This window comes from Heloderma suspectum, chromosome 1 (assembly GCF_057233095.1).
Source record: "Heloderma suspectum isolate Gila_16-S chromosome 1, 16-S_ref, whole genome shotgun sequence".
NCBI lineage: Eukaryota > Metazoa > Chordata > Lepidosauria > Squamata > Helodermatidae > Heloderma > Heloderma suspectum.
Genome location: NC_139458.1, coordinates 250,912,926 through 250,933,297, shown reverse-complemented (window position 1 = coordinate 250,933,297; position 20,372 = coordinate 250,912,926). Strand labels below are relative to the sequence as shown.

The following is a 20,372-nucleotide window of genomic DNA, read 5'->3' as shown; positions in this document are numbered from 1 at the left end:
TTTTCACTTTAAAAACTAACTAAGCTTATGATGGCATAAGCTTTTGTGGAGTCCACTGCATCAGGCTCAGAACACAATTACCCTTCTCAATGGCCCTTGAAATTCATGGCTGAGAAAAGCCTTAAAATCTGTATGTAACACCAGGCATGCCACAATAAATCTCTGGCATGAACAGCGACTATGGGGGTGCTGGAGTACTTACAGCCCTGCCTTCCGCCTCAAATACATCAATGGCCTTTTGTGTGAATTTTTTTGTCCATTTGGGGATGGTCCCTTAAAGACTGCGGTTTAAGTGTGCAATCTTATGCACTGAGCAGAGGTCATGTGGCAGAGAAATTGGAGTTGTGAGATTCCTGCACTGAACAGGGGGTTGGACTAGATGACCTCTAAGAGAACTTCCAACTCTAAAAAATATATGACTCTATGATGCCTGGGGACCTGGAGATCCTAGGCCTGGCATGACTCTCCTGTCCCAGACAGCCCACTGTGGACCTGCTTCATTTATTTATTTAATTCAGCAAATTTATATACTGCCCACCTTGTAGATGTCCTCGGGGCAGTTTACAATAATAAAACCCCCAAACAGCAATCAAACAACCACCACAACCATCAATCCAACCATCAAAATATTACAGTATTAAACATATTAAAGAGTCGGCGGTAAAATGACCAAATCGGAGCACCGGATTAAAGATGAAGGGCGCAACCCCAGGCATGCTTAGAGAGAAAACAAGTCCTACAACTCCCAGCATGCCCCAGCCAGCACGCTGGGAGTTGCAGGACTTCTCGGCCTAAACACGCGTCGGATCGCGCCCGAAAGCAACCCAGCCGGCTCTTCCACGGCCGAAGGGCGCCCCTGCCTCCCGCGGCCCGCTCGGTCTCCAGCATTCCGCCTCGGGCAGCCCTTGCCGGGGGAGACGAGCGGCGGGAAAGGCGGAGGTGGACCCCGCGCCCTTGAAACGCCCAGCCGCACGGCGGCCGCCAGCGAGAGCTCCGCCTCGCCTCGCCTCGCCTCTTGCGCTGAGCCCGCCCCGGCACGCCGCGCCGCGTTCGCCTCTGCGCCGCAGGTAAGGGAACGCCGCGCTCCGAAGGGCGAGGCCGCCGGGCGCGAGCCGGCCGGCGGGCTCGCGGGTTGGCGGCGCCTTGGCCTTCGGCGAGGGCGGAGGGAGGCGGCTGCGCTGCGGCTTCTTCCCAGCGGGGCCTGGAGCTCCGCGAGAGACAAAGCGGGCAGAGAGCGGGGAAGGGGGGCTGCCAAGCCTGCGCGGGAGCCCTTCCCCTCAGATGCGCTGCGCGGGGCGGGAGCCGTCGTGCGTGCGAGAGAAAGAGGCAAGCTGAGCGGAGAGGCGCCCTGCTGCATCAGCCCACGGACCGGGGGGGGGGGGGGCGGCTCAGGGCGATAGAGCCCCTGCTTTGTCCGCAGAAGGCCGCAGGTTCAGGCCCCGCGTCTGCAGGTAGCGCTAGGAAAGACCCCGTGTCTGAAACCCCGGTGAGCCGCTGCCAGTTGGTATCGACGAGATGGACCTGTGGTCTGACTCGGTGTAAAGCAGCTTCCTGTATTCCTATGTAAGGCGTGGTGACAACGTCGCTTCCCCCATTTCCCCCCCCCCCCCGCCAGCATTTGGTGGCCTGAGGTACACTGCCTCTGAAGCTGGAAGTTGCATTTTGCCCTTGTGGCCCTTTCTTCTTCGGCTTTGTGCAGAGCTGGTGCCCTCTACATGTCTTGGACATCAGCTGACCCTTGGCTATGCCGGCTAAGGGTGATGGAGCGGAAGTCCAAACCATCTCCAGGGCACCGGCTTGGGGGTCAGCTGCCCCAGTGGAAAGCATTTCTGTGTGCTCATGGCAGGCGGCACCTGATTTTAGTACCTGCTGCAGCTCTCCTGTGCCACTGCTGAAAAGGTGTTCCTGAGGGTTGAGGGACCCTCTGGAATGGTGGGGGACAGGGCATAGGGAGAGGGCTGTGGGGGAGAGGGGTTGATGAAAATCCAGTGCCCCACCTTGGCATGAACAGAATTTTATTTTTTTTTTGCTTGAGCAAAGACACCGTTGAATACAACACTTTCTTTACCTCCTAGAATTGAACCTGGCATTGAGAATAGATTCCATTAACTTCTGCTCACCACAGGGAGAGAATAGATCTTTATCACCTGAAACCCCATCTCTTGAGGAATGCTCTTACGACACTCTCTCCAGAAAGCCACAGATGGAAGTGCATCAGATCCCAGGATCTCTTCATAGGTCTTTTCCACAAGATCAGATTTTTGCACAATTAATCCTGTGTCTTAATCATCTGCGTGCACATCCCGTATATCATCATTTGAGGCTGCGAGTCTGTTAATAGAACGTTACAATCTCCTAAATACCTGCACTACAGTACTTTACATCAGGGTGGGACTGCAGTTGTCATCATCCCTCACCATTGCCTATGCTGGCGAGGGCTGATGAGAGTTGCAGTCCAATAACATCTGGAGAGCCACAAGTTACCTACCCTGTAAAATGTGTTTTAATGTGTCAAGGAATTTACTTATTCAGATATTGTATCTCTATGTTCAACTCCATGTATGTATTTAGTAGACAAGTGGAGTGAAACAAGAGGAAAACTGAGTAAGAGTGATCCTCAGTGTTTTGTATGCATGAAATAACTTCCAGGGTTGGCAGTCTCCCCAGGAGAAACTGATTTGGAGAAGAGTGGTCTTTATTGTGGGAAAGCCTCTGTAACTAAAATTTGAATGGTGGTGTTACGCAGTCTTCTAAAGAGCTAGAGGTACAAGAGCAAAATTTAAGAAACCGACTAATTTAGGAAGTAGAAAGTGCTACTTTCAAATTTTGGATATATTCATTCAAAACTGAGAGGTAGATTTAGTAGAGAGGTTCCCTACTACATCAGGACTGTTAGCTTGTTGTGGAATGTTTCATGGTCATTTGGGTCTTGCCTGGTCACATTTTTTCATAAAAAGTCTTGTGGCACCTTAAAGACTAACAAATTTATTCTGGCATTTTAATTAAAAAAAAAAAAATCAGCTCTCTCCAACAACACAGCTCACATCTCCCCCCCCCCCGCCCCTCATGTGTATATAGATCTGCCAGTTTGAAGTTAATGCTTCATGCATTCAGTGAAGTAGACAGTGTCCCCAAACGCTTATGCCAGAATAAGTTTGTTAGTCTTTAAGGTGCCACAAGACTCTTTGTTGTTTTTGCTGCAACATACTAACACAGCAAATTTTGTACATCTTTTCATGTTTCTTTAATGGGTCAAGATTACAGCTTTTATTATAATAAATAATATCATCATCTTCATGATCATCTCAAACTCCCCCCCCCCCAATAACACCACACTTGCTCTCATATTAGCATAAAGACTTTCTGTTATTATTTGACAACCATAAACATATTTCCAGGGGGCCACAAATGTGACTGTGTTTTTAGTGCAACACAGTGGAAAAACTGGGCAAGGGTACATTGCTGGATTTTGGAGACACTCAGAAGTAATGAGAATTTAGTGGCTTCTGAGCGCTTCCAAAGCACATTGTTGTGTTCGGGATGAGATCCCACCCTTCTTCTGAGCCTGGAATTGGAATGTGTGTGTGGCTGGAGATGTCCAGCTCCATCCTTGCTGTGGTCATGTCTGTTGTGTGTGTGGAGGCCAAGGCACAAGTATATGAACAGGGCTCTACTTTCTTATGTGTAGAGAAGTTGATTTATGGGGTGGGGAGCACACATTCATGTAACCCCTCTTTCAGTCTGAGTAGTACAGTTTTGGAACAGTTTGCCATGTGATCCTCCATTTCCATAGTTTCCCTGTCAACAGTGCTTCCAAGGAAAAGCATAAAGTGTTAGATTATTCCGTTTCCGTTACCAACCAGGATTACTTCCATCTTGTCTGGACTAGTCAGTAAAAAACATCTGATTCCAATAGTGTGCCTCTCCACAGAGTAGTTTTCCCCATTATACATTCATTGCCTGGTTGCTGTCCAGAATGTTCTAGTTCTTTTTGGCCCCCTCTCTTATGACTGGGATTATTTGGAAATACATTTTTGTTTTTCATCTATAGAACAGTCATCCAGTTTTGGCAAAGTTACTTGGTTTTTTAAAAGGGGCCAGAAAGTAATCAAGTTTCTGCTTGTTGTAAGCAGTACCTTTTTTGTATCCTTAGAAGTAATTGCTTTGGTGGATTAAATAAATGAAATAAACAAGGAGTCTGGGATCGCCTGTAGATATATGGAATCATTTGTGTGACCTCATTTTCCCTTGGCAACATCTATTCCATAGCTACAAACATGCTGTGTATATTGATTTTGGCAACCAAACATTTTGTAGAAACTGGCAGTGATCTTGTTCATTCAAGGTTAGAGCTTGAGCTTATCTATTTAAACTAAGACTGTCACTTGAAATCTTAATCATGTGTCATAGCAGCTGGCATCTTAGAAAAATGCATCTGGTTCTTTGTGAAAAAAAAGGCACCCTTCTCTCTCACAAATCCAGCTTCTAGAGGGGTAGCTGTGTTTCTGTTTCAGCAAAAAAAAAAATGAAAATCTTGTGGCACCTTAAAAACAAACATGCATAAAGTGTTACTCTAAGCTGCAGCCCTGTGTGTGTGTATAGTCTCTCTTTCTCTCTTTGTACGCACACACATGAGGGAAAGTAAATAGTGAGGTCCGAGGGAAATGAAATGCAGAAACTATAGACAGTGACAATTATTAACAGTGGTTATTCACAAAACAGTTGTTGCTGATAAGACAAACATCTTGACATTGGGTAAGCTAATTAACACAAAGTCACCTGCACAGCTAGCAGCTTTTTTAAGCACTTATGGTAAATTAAATATCTACTGCCTGATTAATTGGAGACACCTTTTTAATGGAGTCAAAGGTTTTTAATTGATCCAAACGATCGATTGAATAAACACTGGAGCCCTTGTTCAAACATTTTAACCCTTGCCTCAGTGTGAGCAAGCGCCGGTGCAGCAGCATGTTTTCTGTGACTGTCAAAGTGATGACCTCTGGCCCATAGCAGCAGGGACTGTGTCAAGGGTAGGCATGGCTGAGCACCTGCTGAGGCCCACTGTCAAGAGCCCCCTGGACTTGCTCCCCCTCTTCACCATCCACTTGTTCACTTCCCTCTTGCTGTGCCCTAGACAACGCTGGTGCTGAAAAGGGAGAGCAGTAGATGCCACTTCCTACTTGCTCTGCCTGTCAGTCAAGCCAGTGGGAGCAATGATGAGAAAGAGGATGAGGAGCAATAGCAGCTGGTGATGACAGCAGGGAGAAGGTGGACTCACTGAGGCAGGGGGCTTATTTTTAGTATGCATTTTAAAGGGAAAGAAGAGTAGCGCTGATCCACATCCCACCCAGTCAGTGGATGTGCACAACTACTTGCTGAGTAGACTGTATTGAGAGCGAATGGGACAGTCATTTTTTTGGTATTCTTCTAGGTAGAATTTAAAACCAATGCGGTCCTGAACGATGCCTTTTCTTATGAAATCTTCCTTTTTTAATTTGTTTAGAAACAAATCCAGACAGTATGTTTCTACTGTGGTTGCTCCACCCTATTGGCTGGTTCCCAGGTCATATTGGTTACATCAAATTATCTATCACATGGGAACGTCCCATGCCAATGTCAGTGTTTCAGTCCCAGTGGAGAGCAGGCACTGGGATGGGAAGCAGCTACGTGATCTGGGCTATCCGTTTGAAAAGAACCTTCAAATGTTACCGATACAATCTGCTAACTACCGCCACCTGAAAGAAGGAGTGAGGGAGACAGAAGCAGGCCAAGGGAACATCAGAGCCTGCTCCAGTTGGATTGGCCCTTTACCCCCTGGAGTTGGGAGGCGAAGCAGGGCCAGCCCACCAGCCTGGTTGAAAATCTGCTTAGGGCGCAATCCTATGCATGTTTAGACAGAAAGAAGTCCTACAACTCCCAGCATTCCTAAGCTAGTCTTACGATGCTGGGAGTCGTGGGACTTCTTTCTAATCTAAATATGCATAGGATTGCATCCTTGATTTTTTTTCCTTTTTCCCTCCCCATGCCCCTTTTCTTGTGAGTCGTGTCATTTTAGATTGTAACCCTGTGGACAGGGACTGTTTTATTTTACTGATTGATTGTAAGCCACTTTGGGAGCCTTTTTTGGCTGAAGGATGGCATCAAAATACTTCAGATAAATAAACAATCATATATGCTGCCAACATAGCATTTGAGCTAGGCCAGAAAAACCTGTTCAGAATTAAAGATGTTGATACTGTTGTCCTCCTTGCAAGGGTCAAGAAACTTGCCTTGTGCATCTTAGATTCATAACCCACAAGTAAATGGCAATGATTTCATTAAATCCTCTCCTACCATTTCACAAATTTGATGTTTCCATATTTACCATTACCTATAGTGTAAACTGTTCTGATTCTTGTGTGTAGAGCATCATGTCAGAGATGGATCTTGTCGGAGAAGAATACCCAACAGAGATTCATGATTACCTTTTGGCCTTTGAAAAGTCTGTTGGTTCTGTAGATGAGATGTTGAAGACTATGATGTCTGTGTCTAGAAGTGAACTTCTCCAGAAGGTAAGAGTAAGATACAACAGCAACGTCCACCCAAGGCAGCAGCCACAAATTAGTTACATTTGTGATTACAGCCTTGAGTGAACTTGCTCCAGAAGGTCAGCTTATAAATATTTAAATGAATTAAAAATAAATAGAAGTTGGGAGCCCCAGTACTCTATAATATTCAGTGCCTGTACTTGTTAGTCCATCCAGAGGCCAGAAAGCAAAATACACTATCTTTTTTCCTCACCTCTAGAAGTGAGTTTGAGAACAAACAGGTCATAGAATGTAAAATCTAGCCATTAAACTGCTAAGCCATCCCTTCCAGCTGTATGAAAAACAGATCTGAATGAATATATAAAGGATGTGTTTGTTCCCCGTTTTCAACACCCAGCAACAGCACCAGGGACTGCCTGAGGTCTTTGTACATGTATCTATGTACCTTAACATTTAAAATCCAATTTGTAATTTCTTTGGGGCAAAATAAAGACCCATACATTGGGGAATTTCACCTCTGAAGCCTTTCAACCATGAATAAATTATGAACATAACAGCCTCGACAACTCGGCCCTTTGACAGGATCCATGTTCAGTCTTGTAAGCTGTACACTCATGTAACCTGAGTTTCCTGAAAATCCTATAGGAACAAAATGATAGATTGGCTTTGACAGCCAAAAGTCTCTCCACCTTTTGGTATATGACACAATATTCCTGCATGCATTGTACATAAAAAGGACAAGTGGCAGCCATCCAGAGCCCATGTAGGTATGTAGTTCCCATTCTGCTTATAAAGAGACTTCTAGGACTTTCATTGTTGGCCATGAAGAAGATCTACTGGCATGTGAGGCTACCTCAATGGATTGCTGCCAGTATCTGAATGTATTAGCTAGCACATAATGAAAACTGGTGTAGCATAATGGCTAAGACTAAACTACAAATTGGGAAGCTCTGTTTCAGTTCTCACTTCTGCCATAGAATCACTAGTTCAGGCATAGGCAACCTGTGGCCCTCTAGATGTTTTGGCCTACAACTCCCATCACCCCTAGCCAACACAGCTAATGGTGAGGAATCATGGGAGTTGTAGGCCAAAACCTCTGGAGGGCCTCGAGTTGCCCAGCCCTGCACTAGTCAGTTCTAGGTAAGCTACCTTCTCTTGGCTTCAGACCCCTATCTGCAGCATAGTACTACTGGCCTACCTGACAAGGATATTGTTAGATTGCTGCAAGATAATATAAGCATAGTGTTTTGGCCTTTCTAATCTGCTATATAGATGCTAAGTTTTATTGTTATTAGCCATTTAACGTTTTACATGGTTTAACCATTCTCTTTCTTTGAGGAATTTCGATTTAAATATCTGAAATTACCTTTGTATTTTGTAGAGAGTATTTTAATAGGACAGTTGTAATAGGCATCTCAGAATCAAGGCTCCAAATGCTCAGTCCCAGCTATATAAATGTTACATTTCATCAGTCTTTCATTAGGGTTAAATTTACTGGAAGGTATTGGTTAGGATTTGATTTTGGATACAAACAAATAAGGTGAAACTTTGGTACTCATTTTTTATTTTTGAACTCTGAATTCTGTGAAGCGCTGTTGTAAACCTGGCTGGAGGGGAGAAAAAGTGGCGTTGACCCTCTACAGTGATTCTAATCAGTGCCTATTGCTGTGAGCTATTCTGATGTCTCGGTGAAACATAATAAAATGCACATGACAATGATTTTATCTTTCTGGTTTTAGCTGGATCCTCTTGAACAAGCAAAATTAGATTTGGTCTCTGCTTACACACTGAATTCAATGTTTTGGGGTGAGTATGCAGAGTAAGAAATTTATGGTAGTACTTCAGTATGTAATTGTATATTTAATTTTCAACTCTGCAACTAGGTATCTATTAAATCTAGTTTCTAAGAAGGATTTTACTACTACTATACTTTTATAAGTGATACAAAAAGAAAAGTGTAATTATTTAAGCTCCTACCACTTTTATAATAGCAGATCAATTCCCTTTTCTTTTTTTGTTCCCTGCCATACTGCTTTTCTGATGTTGAGCCTTTAATACCCTTTCCCCCAAGTCTAAGCATCTGTATTGTGATTAGCGTGGTTCAAGGTTGGATTTAGCAAACCATTTTTCCAATCCTGAAATTGATCTGTGTTCTTGTATTTTAGATATGTAGTAAGGATTCTGTTGCTAAAGTGTTAATAATAATAGTAGTAGTAGTAGTAGTAGTAATGTAAATAATTCATTTTACAGTGTATCTTGCCACTCAAGGAATTAATCCAAAGGAGCACCCAGTGAAACAAGAACTGGTAAGATTTTTATTCAAAAAAGTGCAAAATTCCCTCTTGTGCATGCACAATATTAATTCTGAACTTAAAAATAATTGGGGTTCATGGATGGATTATTAGTCATTATATGCTTAAAATTCTTTAGTAGAATGTTTTTTAATCCTTTTTTCCTTATAGGAGTCATGTAATGCAAGAGAATATTGCAGTGCATCCCTCTCATATTGGACACATCTGTTAAGTGTTAATATCCAGTAGAAGGGTGATGATTACAAGCAGTGCTGTCAGGGCCATATTTGGTCTAATTTTCAATCTGTCAATTTTTTGACAGGCCAGAATGACTGTGAAGGTGGCAAAGCAGTGCTTGGGACTAGATCTAGGACTCAGATAGTGTTTCACTTCAGAAACAGCATGGCACTGCAAATTAACTATTTGGATTTATCTGCATGGATGGTGGAGAACAGAGCTGGTACTGTTCATTGTCTCACTTCAGACTGCATATAGGGTTCCCATTTTTTTTAAAGCTCCTATAATAAAACAAAACAAAACAAGGAATACCCTGCTTAGCAAGTAGAAAACTAGCATTTATCCCTGATGTGCTAGTTCTACTTGTAGGGAATTTTTCGGTCTGCGTTACCTGGATCAACACATTCAGAACTCTGCTACATGCGTAGACCTGACTTCAGAGTACTGTCACTACTTCTGCATGCAATTTGTGCTGATCCAAAAAGAAAGTTATCACAGATTTGGTCATAGAATTAGTTGTGTGATGTGGACATTAGTCAATGTTAATAGTTTAAAGTTTTGTCATGCAAGCACAAAATGATTAAGAAGAGTGCTGTGTTTAACAGATTGCGGCTCTGAGACCAAGTGGGTGGTTCAGCCTGCCATACTAACTGACTTACTGCATAACTCTCCTGAACTGCATATGTAGCAGCCAGCACAGAGCCTTGTTGCTCAATTTGGGAATGTGGTAAATGTATATACATTACATGCGCACATGTCAGAGCTGATGCTACATGGATGGTTTTCCCCAATAGTTTCTACCTACCTGCTGCAGTATATAAACAGCCTGAGTACTCTGCCCATCATTAGTCTACACACACTCTTTATTTCAGCCACATTTGTGATTAGCCCTAGAACGAGTTACCTTGCAGAGATACACAGGCCTTGAAAGGCTGCCTGCCATGCATATTCCTTGGGTCTTTGGGTCTAATGGTGGCTTTGCCTTAATGGGAAGTGCTTTTGCTCGCACAGGTTGGGGTACCTGATTTTTGCTGGACACACACACCTACTGCAGCCCATTCTGTTCTCGACGGTCCACTTACCCTCAGAAGGTGCTTTTGGGGAGGGATGGGGGCTTAAATTGCATAGGTGAGATGTGTGAGGGGAAGTGCTTTCCACTAAGGCAAAACTGCCATTGGATACAACTCATTGTTCATAGGATTATTTACTTACCATCCTAAACTGGGAAGGAATTCCAAGGTGTGTATTTGTTCAAGATAATATTGTCTGTCTCTGAAAGCTGAAATTTCAATCTCAGTGAAATTCTAAAAGGGCTACAAGTTAAAATAAGACAATCCTTTCTCCTTTTCCCTTTAGAGAGTTGAATTTTGTGCCAACCGGCTTTTCACTTATGGAATGGAAAAATGTTACATGTCTAATAATTATTTATAACTTCCAGTACAGTGTGTTTTCCTATAAATACTTGGACTTGTGTTAATCTCCGAGGCTACCTTTTCTTACTCCTGTATGACTTCAAAATGTATCATGTGGTTGATTTACTAGCAAAGACGGGAAAGATTCCCCCTCCCCTTTTCCAATCCTTCCATTAATTCATTTTCTCAGCAGTAAAGAATCCAGTTCAGCAACAAAGCTAAAAGCTTTTTTGGCACCAGCTGTATGTGTACTGTCCAGTAATTCTGCATTAGTGATATATTTACTGCCTATAATAAATCTTTTAGGTTTGTCTTTATAATCCATTTAGATGCATGAGTATAGTATATAAGACTGGATATCTTGGAAATTCTGCTGACTTCAAGAATCAGATCAAATGATTTAGGTTGAAGAATAGAAAAACTACAGATCAAATTTGTGGCTCTCTGTCTGAATTGTTGTGTTATATATATTCTACACATACGCAGTATTGTTAATACAATAAAAATATGGAACTATAAATGTAGATTGTAGACAAAACTAATTGCAAAATAAAGGTACTAGCGTGTCAGGAAATGTAGCTTCATGTCTATACATATTGTGTTGTTGGGTTTATGCTTCTTCTTTTGAAAAGAAAAATTGGATTAGTTCAATATTTATCTGAACCAAATCGCCATTCAATTTTTTTTTACTCCTTCCCAAGCTACGTCAGTATGAAAAGTGTGTCATGCTAGCCTATAATAAATATATTTAGTGTTGAAAAGCTCAAGCAGTGTGTATATTGTTAGTTTCTGCTGATAGCTTGAACTCCCTAAGAGGAAAGGGGTTATTCTTCAATTTTTCTAGTTTCACATAGACATTGTAAAATGAGGATTGGAGGGGATGGAAGGTGGAAATGGGCGTTGTTTCCTTCTGAAGGATGGTGTGATGTCTGCAACTTGCATATGGAAGGTCAATCAACAGCTGCTCCTCTCTTGCCATTAGTTTGATAGGGCTGATTTCCCATATGCTTGAAGGGAATACATATGACATATTCAATGAAAGTTTTCATTAGGCTATGAGAATTCATTCTGTATGTCATTTCTTATCAGTCCCTCTTACCCACATTGGTCTGGTTCATATTATAACACTAAACCGTGATTTAGCATTACATGGATGAACCTCTGTTTGCCTGCGCAAAGCCCCAGACCTGCCCCCTCCAACTCTCCAGTTTCCATGTGGCTGGGAGGATGCTACAATTGCTGGCTTGTCATTTATATACGAACCAGGAATTATGGTTTAAAACAAACTCTAGTTTGTGAAACAAGCCAGCTAAACAACCCATGGTTTAAATATGGCTTGTTTTCTCAATTGACTAGAGTTATTTTCTGAACAGCTGTCTGAAATGCCATTATGTCTGAATAAAACAAAACTTTGTAAATTGCAGGCCTGTGTTTAGTGGGTACTTTGGATATGCATCCACAAATTGTTGTTGTTGTTCAGTCGTTCAGTCGTGTCCGACTCTTCGTGACCCCATGGACCATAGCACGCCAGGCCTTCCTGTCCTGCGCTCTCTCCCGGAGCGTGCTCAAGTTCATATTCATTGCATCCGTGATGCTATCTAGCCATCTCATCCTCTGCCGTCCCCTTCTCCTTTTGCCTTCAGTCTTTCCCAGCATCAGGGTCTTTTCCAGGGAGTTTTCTCTTCGCATTAGGTGGCCAAAATATTGGAGCTTCAGCTTCATTATCTGTCCTTCCAATGAGCACTCAGGGTTGATTTCTTTTAGGATGGACTGATTTGACCTCCTTGCAGTCCAGGGCACTCGTAAGAGTCTTCTCCAGCACCACAGTTCGAAAGCATCAATTCTTTGGCGCTCAGCCTTCCTTATAGTCCAGCTCTCACAGCCATACATTACTACTGGGAAAACCATAGCTTTGATTAGACGGACCTTTGTCGGCAAGGTGATGTCTCTGCTTCTTACTATGCTGTCTAGGTTGGCCATAGCTTTCCTCCCAAGGAGCAAGCGTCTTTTAATTTCATGGCTACAGTCACCGTCTGCGGTGATCTTGGAGCCCAAGAAAGTAAAATCTGTCACTGCTTCCATTTCTTCCCCTTCTATATGCCAGGAAGTGATGGGGCCAGATGCCATGATCTTCGTTTTTTTAATGTTGAGTTTCAAACCAGCTTTTGCACTCTCCTCTTTCACCCTCAACAAGAGGCTCTTGAGATCCTCTTCGCTTTCTGCCATTAGGGTGGTATCGTCTGCATATCGGAGGTTGTTGATAATTCTCCCAGCAATCTTAATTCCGACCTCTGATTCATCCAACCCGGCATTTCTCATGATGTACTCTGCATATAAGTTAAATAAGCAGGGTGACAATATGCAGCCTTGTCGTACTCCTTTCCCAATTTTGAACCAATCGGTTGTTCCATGTCTGGTTCTTACTGTTGCTTCTTGACCCTCGTACAGGTTTCTCAGGAGACAGGTAAGGTGGTCTGGTACTCCCATCACTTTAAGAATTTGCCACAGTTTGTTGTGATCCACACAATCAAAGGCTTTAGCGTAGTCAATGAAGCAGAAATAGACGTTTTTCTGGAATTCTCTTGCTTTCTCCATGATGCAGCGAATGTTGGCGATTTGATCTCTAGTTCCTCTGCCTCTTCGAAACCCAGCTTGTACTTCCGGTAGTTCTCGGTTCGCATACTGCTGAAGCCTAGCTTGTAGGATTTTGAGCATCACCTTGCTGGCATGTGAAATGAGCGCAATTGTGCGGTAGTTTGAACAATCTTTGGTGTTGCCCTTCTTTGGAATTGGAATGTAAACTGACCTTTTCCAGTCTTGTGGCCACTGTTGAGTGTTCCAGATTTGTTGGCATATTGAATGCAGCACTTTAACAGCATCATCTTTTAGGATTTTAAATAGCTCGGCTGGAATACTCTCATCTCCGCTAGCTTTGTTGTTACTAATGCTTCCTAAGGCCCACTTGACTTCACTCTCTAGGATGTCCGGCTCAAGTTCAGTGACCGCACTATCATGGCTCTCAGGGACATTCAGATCTTTCCTGTATAGTTCTTCTGTGTATTCTTGCCACCTCTTCTTAATCTCATCTGCTTCTGTTAGGTCCCTGCCTTCTTTGTCCTTTATCATGCCCGTCTTTGCACAAAACGTTCCCTTGAGATCTCCAATTTTCTTGAAGAGATCTCTAGTCTTTCCCATTCTGTTGTTTTCCTCGATTTCTTTGCATTGTTCATTTAAGAAGGCCTTCTTGTCTCTCCTTGCTATTCTCTGGAACTCTGCATTCAGTTGGGTATATCTTCCCCTTTCTCCCTTGCTTTTCGCTTCCCTTCTTTCGTGAGGTACTTGTAAAGCCTCATCAGACAGCCACTTTGCTTTCTTGCATTTCTTTTTCTTTGGGATGGATTTCGTTGCTGCCTCCTGAACAATGTTACGGACCTCCGTCCATAGTTCCTCAGGCACTCTGTCTATCAGGTCTAATCCCTGAAATCTATTCCTCACCTCCACTGTATATTCATCAGGGATATGATTTAGGTCATACCTGAACGGTTTAGTGGTTTTCCCGACGTTCTTCAATTTAAGCCGAAATTTTGCAAGAAGCAGCTCATGATCTGAGCCACAGTCAGCTCTAGGTCTTGTTTTTACTGACTGTATGGAGCTTCTCCATCTTTGGCTGCAAAGTACATAATCAATCTGATTTCGATATTGACCATCTGGTGATGTCCATGTGTAGAGTCGCCTCTTGTGCTGTTGGAAAAGAGTGTTTGCTATGATCAGCATGTTGTCTTGGCAAAACTCTATTAGCTTTTGTCCTGCTTCATTTTGTACACCAAGGCCATGCCTGCCTGTTATCCCGGTGATTTCTTGACTTCCTCCTTTAGCATTCCAATCCCCTATGATGAAGAGGACATCTTTTTTTGGTGTTAGTGCTAGAAGGTGTTGTAGGTCTTCATAGAACCGATCAACCTCAGCTTCTTCGGCCTCAGTGGTTGGGGCATAGACTTGAATTACTGTGATGTTGAATGGTTTGCCTTGGATTCGTACTGAGATCATTCTATCATTTTTGAGATTGTACCCCAGTACTGCTTTTCCCACCCTTTTGTGGACTATGAGTGCTACTCCATTTCTTCTAAGGGATTCTTGCCCACAGTAGTAGATATGATAGTCACCTGAATTAAATTCGCCCATGCCTGTCCATTTTAGTTCGCTGATTCCCAAGATGTCGATGTTCAATCTTGCCATCTCATGTTTGACCACCTCCAGCTTACCTTGATTCATTGATCTGACATTCCAGTTTCCTAAACAATATTGTTCTTTACAGCATCGGATTTTCTTTTCACCACCAGACACATCCACAGCTGAGTGTCCTTTCGGGTTTGGCCCAGCCGCTTCACTCTTTCTGGCGCTACTTGGAAATACCCTCTGCTCTTCCCCAGTAGCATATTGGACACCTTCCGACCTGAGGGGCTCATCTTCCGGCATCATATCTTTTAGCCTTGTGATACGTTCCATGGGGTTTTCTTGGCAAGAATACTGGAGTGGGTTGCCATTTCCTTCTCCAGTGGACCACATTTTGTCAGAACTCTCTGCCATGACCTGTCTGTCTTGGGTGGCCCTGCACGGCATAGCTTATGGCTTCATTGAGTTACGCAAGCCCCTTCGCCACAACAAGGCAGTGATCCATGAAGGGGGCATCCACAAATACCAAATAACAGATACCAAATTAAGTTAATGGTAGTGTGTTCTAGTAATAGCTGAACTTGTAAATGCAGCTTGCATTTAAACCTGCAAGTTAAAGGCACTTGTTGGGTTTATTTTTTATTTTATTTTTTTGGAGACTTTATTTTGGTTCCCTTGTTAGTATAATAGGTAATGAAAAGAAAATTATAGGTGGCCTTTTCCTTCTATGAGTAACAGTTTCATTAAAATTATTTTGTACTTAGAATTTTTTTTGGAGGCAGCTATATTGCGGTTTTGGTAATAGATTATTTTAAATCTGCCTTTCTCAAAGTGATCTGCTAAAAAACTTTAATTGGTTAGCCTCTTATTAAATGCAAATAATTTAATGTTCCAAGTAGAGTTTCAATGCTTGGCTGGTTGACTATCTCCCTTTGGGTTATGCAAATAGCTATCCATTGTAAGTGAGATAAAGCATGTCATAGATAGGGATGTCAGAAAAGCGGGTGGAGTAGGACGGGTTTTCCTAGGCTCAGCTCCTCGGACTTTGTTCTGGTCCCTGCTGCAGTGCCCAACTTGGTCTGCAGCAAGTCAGGCCAGTTCATGGATTTTCCAGGCATTTTGTGCAATTTTATTTGCAGGTTCTGCAGTTGGTGCAAATTGTTCAGAAATTTGTGCAAATTGCAGAACCTGTGTAAAAAAATGTGCAAGAAAAGTTCCCGGAGTTCGGGGAGAAGTCTGTAGCTTGGCCCGCAAACACAAATTGGGTTGTACATGGCACGGAATTCCATCAAGTCAAAGAAGAACTGGATTTCCCAGCAATGGACATCCCTAGTCATAGACTCCTGCAATTTGTTTCAGCTGTTTTAATATAAGGCACACACTATTGGTTCTTCCACTCATTTAGACAAAATCTGCTATTGAAATGAATGAATAAAGACTGTCATATGGTATCCTTATGCTGTAATACTAGTTTTAACATTTGAGGTTTGGGTCGCAAAAGACGTTGGAGCCTACTCAGCTGCCTCTCCCTCTCCCTAGCTGCTCAAGAAGATGCCACATTTACCTGAATGTGGGATCTCCCTGAGAACCACGATCCTCTAAATGCAATGAGGGACTGAACAAGGGAACTCAGTAGAAGTTAGTAATACACTTCAACAAAAGTTAAAATTCTAACATTAATTTTGTATTTAGCACTTGCATTAGATTTTTATATCTGAAGGCCTCCATTGTATTTTGAAAATGGTGTCAAACTACATTGTCTACTTGCATTAATGCCAGCTTTTTGTTGGGTTGAGTTCCAGAATGCGTAAACCAGGAGTGGGCAACTTGTGGCCTTCCAAATATTTTAGCCTGTAGCTCCCATCAGACCTAGCCAGTGGTGACAGTTCATGCGAATTGTAGGCTAAAACATCTGGAGGGCCACAAGTTGCCCACCCCTGGTGTTAACAAATAGCCGTATTTGCTTATGCTCTTTTTCTTAAAGATTCCTACATTCTGTCCACTTGTGGTAGGAAGTGTGCTTTTTACATTTCCATATGTTTCAGGAGAGAATAAGAACATATATGAACAGAGTGAAAGAGATAGCAGACAAGAAAAAAGCTGCCAAACTGGATAAGGGTGCTGCTTCGAGATTTGTACGAAATGCACTATATGAACCAAAACCACAGAGCAAGTCTGCAAAGAGAACTTCTGTTCCAGCCAAAAAGAAGAAAACCCACTAATTTTCTGTTTTGTGGTAACTGATATCGAGACAACTAATATTTAAATGGAGTTTTCATATGTTTTATGTACAGTAAAATTTTGTTTTGGTGGAATAAGCTTATTATAAATGATTACTTGGTATTACATAATTGCCTCCCCCATATCCTGATGCTTATTTTGACTTCCATAGGAACCATATATCTCTTTAAAAAGATCTCTTGAAAAGCAGCATTGATTCCCAGAAAGTACCTTTTCTTTAAAAAAAGAGAAGTCTTAGTCATTTAATGCAGCAAAATAACAGCAGTCAGGATCCCCCAACCCATCCATACCTGTGCTTCTGGCATTTTCTGAAGGAAAACATACCTGTGTTGTACATAAAGTTCTATACATTGGATTACAGATGGCTAATATCTCCAACTTTGATCTGTACAACGTGACCTGGTACCCATACATGATCCAGCTTAAGAGGAAATGGAGCAGTACAAATAGTTTACAGACCAGCAGTGCAGTAGGCAGCATCCAACAGTGTCATTCGGCAAACTCAAATAGTGCTAGCAGAGATCTGCTGAAACTTTCTGTTGCACAAGTGGTTGCACAGTATACTTGTGCAACCAGTTGTGTAACAACTAAAGTTATGTTTGTGCAAGCAGTTGTACATTCTGCTTGTGCAGCCCATTGCTCATAGCTCTTATACAGCTGGTTGCGCAACAGGTTGCACAAGAGTTACACACAACAGGTTGCACAAGCATAATGCAGAGCAGCTTGTGCAAACATAACTTTGGTTGGATTCTTCTCTGGCACATAGTTCAGAACCTAGTTTCCGCTAGTACAACGTCATTTGCACTAATGGAATGACACAGTTGGATACCGCCCAATGTTCCAACACACCAGCTAGTTGGCATCCAGTATTTATGTGGTGTTCTTTTGGAGAAAACAGCTTAGCTGCAGAAATGTGCAAATAGCTACATTTGTCAAGTATCCTCTTAAATAAATAATCTCTAGTAAGACTATTTTATTAAGGTTCCAGTCTTGCTGTGCTCTTGCTCAGCCTTCCCCAGTCTGGTGCCCTGCAGCTGTGTTTGGAAGGCTCCAGGTTGGGGGAGCCTGCTTTAGTTGTGAACTGACTGCTCTTCTGCTTAGTATTGTTAATGGATTTTTCTCCTGTGCCTTTCATGTATGTGCTGGCTAAAGTGCCCACAATCATATAATGAACCAGGTTGGCTGGGACAGTTTCTCAGAAGGTCAGAAATATGGCCGCCCACTGCTAATTTTCACCCCTACTAACATCTGATGAATGGGAATCTTTCCTAATGGATGACGCTGTGATGGAATACTGTATGGAATAATCTTTTTAATATATATTTTGACTTCCTTGAACAAAAAGAGTGTTGTAAATCTTTGGTAACTTTGCTCCTGCAATTTTAAGTAAATGCCAGCTTTCAAACCGACAGAGGTCTTTGGCTTTATTTTTGGATAATATGATGGGGAAATGAGGACCATCTTAGTGGGAACTAAGCTCTCTTCTTCCACTTCTGAGCTTCCCATAACTGACGCTCAGTTTCAGTATCCTGACGTATAAGACAGGCAGTGCATAATCTCAGCTACGAAAATTGTACACCAAGGGAACCCAAAGTCAAATCGAGTAAAGCACGGGAGTTGAACTGCAGGCCCGCGGATGAAGTCTGGAAAACCAGCCCTGGTCCTCTGGGGTTCTCCAGGTAGTCATGCCCCTTCCCTGTGCCCATTTCCCCTTCCCGCCAATCGTTTGGTGGTTTCCTGGCTTTGTCGTGGATCTTTTCCCCATTCTAAAAGGTTGAGACGCCTCTTTGAAGGCTGAGTTACTGGCAGGAAGAGCTTCAAGCGACAATATGCTGGCTTTTTTTTTTGTATTTTGGCGCCAGTCCTTTTGCCTTTGGACCCGTCCACCACTGGGATGAGGCCCCTGAGAGCTTTGGAGTAGGTTTTTTTTTTTAATGAAAACAATCCTGAGATTGTCTCCTGAAGCTTAGAGCCTCCTATAAAAAGACTGTTTTGGACGAGTAATTTAGGAACTCAGTCCTGTAGTGTGCTCTGCTTAAGCCCTTGCTTTGCCCTATCAAGTTGCAACCTGACTCTGCAGAAAACTTGATTAGTAAGCAAAAAATGTCAATTCAGGCTGACTTCCACTTTCCAATGTAAACGATACCACCAAGGGTGTAGCAGTGTGAATTCAGCCCTACTGGTTGCCACGTTCGAGTCTACTATTTTCACACTCAATTTACTTTGGGACTCCTTATCACTTTAAGCATGATTCTCTTTGAATGTTGATTTAAAATCAGGACATGTTAGATTTCCTCCGTTCCACTTCATTGAGAGCAAATGTTCTCATGGCTATTCTGCAGATTTACTTCATAATGTGGCTACATCTCATCTAAACTGTTTGATTAGAATGAGATGCTGTCACCAATGCTTGATTCTGTAGCTCAACAGTTAAGCATGTAACACTCGCAAGTTTGTAAAAGCATTTTCCTAATCATATATTGGGGTCAAATAGGAGGTAATTTAGTCATTTAAAAATGTATTTGAAGATGACTCCAGTTCAAATTTTAAATATGAAACTATATGAAGGACTATTAATAGAGTATAGGGGTACAACTATACAGGAATGATATTCGCAGATCTATGTGTAATGATATTGGCATTTGTTCCTATGTGGTCACATAGGCTTGAGCTCTCTTTCCTAAAACTTGATATTTATTTATATGTCACTTTTCCACAATGAACTTTGCCCAAAGTGGTTCATAATAAAATTAAGTTGTTACCAAATACATAGCGGTTGAAAAAAAAATGTGTTACACAGCATATTAATTCAAATAAGGCAAAACCAACAATTCAGTGAACTCTGGGTTCTCCCCCTCCAGCAACCCAGAGTTCCAGGTTCAGAGGTCACAATAAAGTAACACAGTGACAGAGCGTCCCTGGGTTGTTCATCGCAGCAGGAGCAGGTAGTTGCAGGGGAACGAACATGCATGATTGCTCCCATCTTCTCATCAACCCACGGTTTGTTAACCATGGATTTTTACGATGTGCAATCCAGGTCAATATGTAACCAGCACAGATCAAAATCAAAATTAACAGGACAACAAATTAAAAATAAATAAATAAAGCTAAGTCTTCTGGAGGTGTGACAAAATGAATACCAAATCATACTGAATCTATTGTTGCATCAATATAAAGTAGCAAGTCCACTGTTTAAATGAGAGTTTTCATCATGTTGGGCTTGGGTAGCTCCCCACCCATCCCTTCCTGGTAGCTTTGCTGTGCAGTGTTTGTCTTCTGGTACTTTCAAGTACAATGAGGCAGAATTGGGCTGCCACATGCACATTTATAACGCTTCTGCAGTTAAGTTTCATTGCCTTGTCTCTAGCTGGAGGAGTAACACCTGCATAAATGCCTGACAACATCAGGATCTGTCAGTGTTTTGTGTGCACTGGATAATGCTGCATAATTACTCTTTTTTTAAAAAATTGAAAACTGTCAACATATGCACC

At 42.4% G+C, this 20,372-nt stretch overlaps 1 protein-coding gene across 4 annotated transcripts; it reads left to right on the top strand.

Moving 5' to 3' along the window:
- The first annotated feature begins 769 nt into the window (after positions 1-769).
- Positions 770-19,962, top strand: C1D (C1D nuclear receptor corepressor). 4 transcript variants are annotated; one of them, XM_084823714.1, is made up of 5 exons: positions 770-1,067; positions 6,405-6,551; positions 8,267-8,333; positions 8,778-8,833; positions 16,686-19,962. In XM_084823714.1, the coding sequence occupies exons 2-5, from the start codon at positions 6,411-6,413 to the stop codon at positions 16,860-16,862; spliced, it is 441 nt and encodes a 146-aa protein (XP_084679840.1). In that variant the 5' UTR covers positions 770-1,067; positions 6,405-6,410; the 3' UTR covers positions 16,863-19,962. The 4 variants fall into 4 exon arrangements, with proteins under 4 accessions (XP_084679840.1, XP_084679832.1, XP_084679850.1 ...); XM_084823706.1 differs by having other exon boundaries at positions 1,037-1,326; XM_084823724.1 differs by having other exon boundaries at positions 1,037-1,486.
- The last annotated feature ends 410 nt before the right edge of the window (positions 19,963-20,372 follow it).